This window comes from Pholcus phalangioides, unplaced genomic scaffold (genome assembly GCF_987345545.1).
Source record: "Pholcus phalangioides strain wild (caught in Gottingen) unplaced genomic scaffold, Ppha-v1.0 ptg000003l_1, whole genome shotgun sequence".
Classification (NCBI taxonomy): Eukaryota; Metazoa; Arthropoda; class Arachnida; order Araneae; family Pholcidae; genus Pholcus; species Pholcus phalangioides.
Window position 1 is genome coordinate 22,655,024 of NW_028301596.1, and position 7,888 is coordinate 22,662,911.

Here is a 7,888-nt window from a genome sequence, read left to right on the forward strand (position 1 = left end):
AGGCGTTGTACGGACTGTATTTCATCGCATGGGAGACATACAATGTATTAACCATCATACCAACCATGTAATAGTAAGTTTTTGTAAAGGAGATATTTTTTATACAATTGCTCCAGGGAGCAAAAATCGTAGTTTTTATGAATGGTATCATACATACACCATCGTTTTTGTTCTTTATATTTTGTTTAATAAATGGGCTTTATGAATAAGTAACGTTTGTTTTGTTTCTGAACCTTTATTTGCCGGAGCTGGCATTATCCTTAATTTATGGACATGAGTGTAAATTTGAGCAATTATGAGAAAAAGCAGTTGGGTGATATGAGAATATGCATTCTTAATGATTAACAAGATTTGTTTTAATTAATAAGCAGTCACTTAATTTTAATCAAAAAATCCAATTTTTTTGATTTTTTTAAAAAATCATGATTTTTTTCATACTCTGGTGACAGTGATTGACCATGTCAGTGATTGACTTTATGAGTGATCAAGTGACCTGATCGATTGACTGTATGAGTGACTGAGTGATTGCCTGTTTGGGTGACAGAGTGAGTGACAGTGATTGGCCATACGAGTGACCAAGTGAGTGATTAAGTGATTGACTGTATGAGTGACTGACCGAGTACATGAGTGAGTGACTGGCCAAGTACGTGAGTGAGTGATTGACTGTATAAGTGACCACATGATTGGCTGTATCAGTGACCAAGTGAGTGACAGAGTGATTGACCACATGAGTGACATTCATATGTTCACCCATACAATCATTCATATGATCAGGGTAGGGAAAATATTTCAGGGTAAATGTCCAACTTGATTGCTTGTGCCATCATTCATAACTTCATTCATGCGGTCACTCATTCAGTCAGGGCAGGTGAAATGTCGGAGCAAATTTCCAGCTCCCTTGATCATTCATATGGTCACTCATTCAGTCAGGGCAGGTGAAATGCTAAGGAGTAAATATCCAACTCAATCACTCATAGGGTTACTCACTTTGATGCTCATACGGTCAGAATGTCTGTTAATGTCCAACTCACTTAATCACTGATAGGGTCACTCAATTGGTCATTCATGTGGTCTGGGCAGGCAAATTGTTAGAGGCAAAAATGCCAGAGACAATATTTGCGGGGGCCAAATGTACCGGAAACGAAATGTCTGGTGCAAAGTTTTCTGGTGCAAAACTTTGTATACAGAGTTTACTGTATACAAAGTTTTTTACTATATACAGAAACAAAATCACTGAAAATATTTTGCCCATCTTACTTGGGACAAGAAATTCATCCTCATTCTTTCACACTGAAATCAGAATTGCATTGAAAGAGCTCTTAATTTATGCAAAGTCCAAGGTGAACCAGATGATGTGTTTGGCAAGATTGAGATCAGCTAATTTAAAACAGTACTTGTAATGCATTGTTTTAAATGACTATAGAATACTGAAAACCAGTGTTGTAATACTAAAAATAAATTAACATGAGTATATTGGAAAATAAATTTCTTATACAATTTATTCACTGTTAAAAATGTCAACACATTATTAAGTAAAATAAAACTGCACATTGTGTGTGTGAACTGAGCCTGCTGTATTTTCATTTATTTGGTTGATTCATTTTCTTTAATAGCCATGAAAGTTTGCTTGCGAAAGGTGGCGTTTATTCAGAAATGTGGCAGAAGCAGTTACAAAGTGCAGAGTCTGGTGCCGATTGATTATTGCCATTTTAGGGCAGTTTTCTGCTGGTAAATGTTGGGGAGTCTATTTTTAGAAAATTGAATGAAGAAAACTTCATTTCACTGAATAGGTGCTGTCAAAATAATGCATTTCTAAAGTTTGAAATGTTTTAAAGTTTTTTCATTTCTATCGTTTGAAAACACCCCAAGGGATAGTACCGTGTATGTCATAAAAGCAAGGAATGAAAAAAAACCCAGTTTCTCTGATATCCTGTTAAAAATGCTTTTGTTAACAGTTTTGAATAATGTTTGTATTTTGATTAATATAAGTAAAACTTTTTAAATTCATATATGTAATATGTACAGTAAAACCTTGGATTGCGAGTAACTTGATCTATGGGTGTTTTGCAAGACGAGCAAAAATCATAAATATTTTTCAACCATATGAACGGGGCGCTCTCTGCTCTTTGGGATCATGAATAAAGTCAGGGATGGAGTCGAGAAGGGGACAATAAATCCTCTACCCAGTTTTAAGAAAACTGATATGATTGTATTCTCAAACTTGAGTATGAAGGGTTATGACAGAAAATTTCAGTTGTCGAAGAAACTGTGTTCTTAAGGAGAGGTTATGAGGACAATATTTAAGAGCTTTTAGAGTGACGGCCAGTATCTGACCACCATCAAACAGATGTAGTATGTACATTACGAGTCATAACAAGAGGTTATGAAGAAGGAGTTGGTCTAAGTGGAGAAAAAAAGTGAAAGGATCCTGCCAAATGAGATTAGCGGGGATGATTAAATGCGGGGAAACAGGAATAAATTTTGTAGAAAAGCACAAACAAAAAGCATCAGATCAAATGATGGTCAGATTTATTATACATATTACAAATAGAAAATATAATAAAAATGTAAAACAAATTAATTTGCACATTACTTTTGAAAAGTATTGTGACTGGTGTGAGGGAGACGCTTGTGAAACAAATCATTTGACTTTCCATTATTTCTTATATGAAGATTCACTTTGAAATACAAGTGCTTTATATTATGAGCGCTTTTCCGGAACGACTTATGTTCGCAAACCAAGGCACCACTGTACATAGTTGCTAATTTTTTTAGAAATTCTATGTGATGTATATTTTTAACTTCATAAGCAGTCTTTGAATCAGAATTCTAGTCATCTAAATGCATGGAAATTTTTAATACAGATATTATTAAAATTTCTGTATTCTCTCTCTTTAAACATAGTTTGCATTCAGAAGTTAATGTTTCTATTCCATTGATTATTTGGATACAGTTGACCCTGATTTAACGAATCAGAAGAAAGACTTTATTTTATTTACTAAAACCTAAACATGACATGCAAACAGCACACTGTCATATAATATACATATATATTGGTACTATACTGAAACCTCCCCACATATATTCTGAATGACTTTATTGTCTCTTTTACTAAAAAAAAAAACAGATTCCTATTCCTCCCTTTTTTTTGTTTCTTTCTAAAGAAAGGCTGAAGGTCAATTTCAACCATCGGATTGTGGTTTTGGGTGACGGGAAATAAGAAATTTTTTTAGACAGTTATATATATAGAAAAATATTTGTTACATTGAAGTTTTTAATTTGTTAAATAGGGGTCTGACCTCTGTTTTTGCCAGAAAATTTCAGAAAAAAATTAGTTCAACCGAAGGAATTCATTGAATCAGAGTTCGTTAAATCAGGGTCCGGCTGTAATTACTATTATACAATGTTTTTACGTGTTTTTTGCACCCTAGGTTTTTTATTGTAATTCCAATTTAATCAAATATTTTTCAAGAAATTCAATATTTATATTTCTTATAAATTTCGATTATTTTATACTAGCCTTTTTTCAAGTTTTATATTTTATTATTAGCAGTTTTTTGAGCAAAAACTAGAGAAATCTACTTGGGTTAAAATGACCTCATCGTGTGTATTTGCCTATGAACATGGAAAAATTTTGAGAAATATTTTTTGATTTTATCGTAGTCTAATTCAAATTGATAAAAAATTTGATCAAAACTTTTGGCACTTACCAAATACAAAAAATTACAAATTCTCCTATAATATGCTATTTAATAGGAGATTTACATTGATTTGATGTAATTATATACTTTGTTGCCTGATTTAGTAGTAAATATTGTACAAATTAAATAAATGATTGTATAAATAAATTACTGGAAAAGAGTTATTTAATAAACTTTTATGCTAAGTATCTGAGATCCAGATTCGAGGTTTTTAATCTATATTATTTGTTGATTAATGGTCCTGATGTTTAGTTTCTATTTTTTATTTATATGCAAAGTGTTTGTAGTGTTCTGTATGTGTGTCTTCCAGTTAAAACCTTGACGTAACAATATGGTATAAGGCTCCAGAGCACAAGAAGAAGAAAGCTTCAGGAGACTGGAGATCGCAAAAACAAAAATGGACATTCGAAAATAAAAATAGGAGGAGAATGGTGTGTGAAAGCGATCGAGTAGGATCGTCGTCTCAAGTTTACGATTCTTATTATAATTTTTTTTATTAATAAATTCCTGTTTGCTTGTCGTGATGAGTGCTCACTCTTCGAAGGTCACTACATTGGCGCAGCCGGTAAGATAGTGAGCATAATAGATCGGACAGTATTTAACGGGAAACCTTGCGTCGTGAGAAGGCGACGTGAAAAGTGGAGAACTTTCGTCGTGAGGAGGCAATACGAAGAGCACTTGAAGAGTGTTGGAAGAACGAAGGAAAAGTGCGGTGAGCTACTTTTTTTCATAAGAAAATTCGCTGTTCTTTTTTTTGAGGGAATTATAGCTTTCTTAGCTAGAGGCAAAAAAGAGGACTTTCAGCAAGTCGCTGAGGAAATGGGAGTTGAAAATGTTATGGATATGAAGGTATTTCAACTCATAACGGAGGCAGAATGCTACGACAAAGAGTTCATCGTACAGTTTTTGAACACCGTAATTGAGGAGAGAATAAGGAAACAGATGGAAGCTAGTGAGGAAAGACGGAGTTCGAACTCAGAAGAATGCAACTAGAAAATGAAAGGATTCGCATCGGCGCGACAGGTGAATCCTCGATTAACTCAATGGCAAGGCCAAGGCTAGAGTTACAGAACATTTGGCAAAAGTTCGATCCGAAGTTCAACGAGATCAGTCTCTACCTAGTGCTGTTTGAGAGGCAAGCGAAAAGAGCCGAAATAAAAAGAACTTCAGGTTTCATATCTGATTGGTCTATTACCTTATGATGTGGCGCAAGTCGTAGCTAGAGAAAATGAAGAGACATGACTATGACCAAGTCAAATCCATTTTGTTTAAGAGATATAAGCTTACTCCTGAGAGGTTTCGACAGATGTTCACGAAGCACAGTAAACGATCGGAAGTAACGTGGTGTGATGTTGCTTATGAACTCAAACTTCTTCACTGAATGAATCCGAGGCCTGGAGGTTACCACGGTTGAAGAACTGTCTGATTTGATTATTACGGATCAGATGAAACGGAAAGTACCGTCAGAAATTCGAGACCATTTTATTGACGAGTGGTCTCAATTCAAGCGACCCGACATCCTTGCTAATAAGTTGGATGACTACGAGAACGTCAGGGCAGACATTGGCAAGAGGTCGAAGGATTTATTCGAAGTAGAAAAGTTATCGTTACAGCAACAACACTTCAGCTATGGAGAGGGACGAGGAACATCGACAAAAATAGCATATCCACTACCAACTTGAAAGTATCGTTGCGATAAGGGCTGGAACAGAACCGAAAACACGAATATTAGAAAAATATCTGTGGACTGAACCATTTCGCTCGAGATTGTGACCGAAGATATAAGGCTAGTACAAAGGAGAGACCGGAAGATGATGTATTGATCGCAGAGATTCGATCGGAATTATTTAATTCGAGTGAATCGAATCTGGATTTGAACCTTTTACGTTATGCGTATATGACCTCATCGTGTATTTGCGTAGGTAATAGAAAAATCAGAAGCTTAGTGGATTATGGTTGTCAAATTCCAGTGATTCATTCTGACTATATACAGTTGCAAGAGAGGTATTCCCGTAACTATCGGACCACTTTCTGACTGTATACAGGAGCCAATAATTAACAAAGGGAAAATCATCTTATAGCGAGTGTATTTGGAGAAAGAATTGAAGTATCACTTGTGAATATTAGTGCTTCGTTGGAAGTAGAAAATAACGAAGGTTTTTGTAATCCTGTTAAAATTCTCGCTGCAGTAACAGATAAAATTCGAGAACAGTGCATTACAAGTCCTCCGATATCGAAGATAGGGGATTGTCTTTCCCTGCTGAAAGGGAAGAGCACAAGTCTCCTGGGACGGAGCAAAGTGAGGAGGGCGTGAGCGTGAATATTGAAAAAGGACAAATACAAAAGGCAGACAGAGCTGGTGGATGACATGACTAAGCATTTCGACACCACCAAAATCTGCGAATTCAAACGCAAGAAGGTTGGAGAAACTCATCATCTCAATACAACCGATAGCAGAAGTAAATCGGAGGAGTGAAACCTACAAACGGAACTGGATCTAAGGGGGATCATAGCGGAAGCTCGCGACTATGACGAAATGGCATACTTGTAGATATCTTGGAGAGACGTCACTCGTAAACCCGTCAGGAAACATTTCTGGGAATTCGAGAAGCTCAGCAACGAAACTGCGAAGCTCAATGACTTTGAAGACACCAGTTTCATGTGTCGGGATAGCTACGAGTGCGGCATACTGGAAGAGTCCATGCCTAAGCTGTGGAATCAGGTGAAGCCACCGTACAAGCAACTCACGCTTATGTCCAGTGCAAGCCTAGGAACTGTTATGGTGGCAGCGACAAAAAACGCGGAATCGTTCCGGCGCATATTTTAGGGGACGTGGGCCCAGCAATCGGGTAGCATTATGAATCACGTGAAGTAATTTACCGAGAAGCCATCGGTGGACGTCGCTCCGACATTAAAAGCAAAAAATATGACGTTGCTGAAAATAAAGATGGCTGAAGGGTTTTTCACTTCGCGCTGAGACGAGCCGATGACGAAGTCGTAATGGAGGAAGTCTATATTCGACAGACCCAAAGGCAAGAAGATGATTTGCCGCGCGTCTGCACAGGATTTTTCCGATGGATTGGACTGCTGGATCAAGATGTGCTTAGATAGAACCGGGGATGGGACACATTCAGTACTTCATGCAGTACGCGCATCTGCCTCACGTTTTCCGAGGCGGAACGAATCCTGGTTTCCACGAGGCCATCCTCGCCCTGCCGTTGATAAAGAGCTTCGACATAAAATACGAGGGTGGAATCACGTTGATGTCCGACGTGTTACGGTCGTTTCTGAACATCGACGTGAGTGACCTGATTCACACAAATCAGTCCGATGAGTTGGCGTCCGAGAAATTCTGCGAGGCTACTATAGGATGCAGGGACGCGGCGACCAGCAAGATGCTCAAGAAACTCCTCCAAACGGATTACTTCCGAATCTCGGTGATAGACGACGTGGAGATCATCGAGGTGATGACAAGGGCATCTAAAAAGTTTTATGCTGGACCGTTGCTGAGGTACTTCGAGCCGCGCTGTTCAAATTCTTCAAAGAACAGAACAAACAAGAGAATTCAGTTTGTGTTTATATATGAACCCAATCTTGCGTGGGGGGTGCAGTGTTCTGTATGCGCGTCTCTCAGTTAAAACCTTGACGTAACAATAAGGAATAAGGCTCCAGAGCACAAGAAGAAAGCCTCGGGAGACCGGAGATTGCAAAAACAAAAATGGACATTCGAAAATAAAAAGAGGGAGAATGGTGTGTGAAAGCGATCGAGTGTAGGATCGTCGTCTCAAGTTTACGTTCTTATTCTAATTTTTTTAATAAATTCCTGTTTATGTTTGTCGTGATGAGTGCTCACTATTCGAAGGACCTAGGGTCACTACAGTGTTCAAGCTAAAGGTATCCAAAACTAATGGCCTATATTGAGATGCCCTATTGACAGTGCAGCAATTTCATAGCTAAACGTGTGTTGTTCACACGTTTAGTTATGAAATTGCTGCATTGTCGATAGGGCATTGCTCTAAGATCAGATCAAGAAACTTTCTGGATATTATGCCCTGAACTTGGGAAGAAAAGTTTGTTGTCTCCACCAGAACCTCTTGCAAACCAGGCAAGCACACTAACCATTATACCACAGAGATATGACCTTTCTTTCCCGAAAACATGCATAGTAGTGGCCAATGGCTGAAGTT

The 7,888-nt window shown here is 37.7% G+C and overlaps 1 protein-coding gene across 1 annotated transcript in view; it reads left to right on the plus strand.

Annotated features, from left to right (window-relative positions):
- Hmt-1 (ABC transporter ATP-binding protein/permease Hmt-1) overlaps window positions 1-3,892 on the plus strand; it is a 33,702-nt gene extending 29,810 nt beyond the window's left edge. The window contains exon 20 of the mRNA XM_089246760.1: window positions 1,614-3,892. Within this exon, the coding sequence (XP_089102886.1) occupies window positions 1,614-1,698 (85 nt within the window). The 3' untranslated portion in view covers window positions 1,699-3,892. The remainder of the gene's footprint in view (window positions 1-1,613) is intronic.
- The last annotated feature ends 3,996 nt before the right edge of the window (window positions 3,893-7,888 follow it).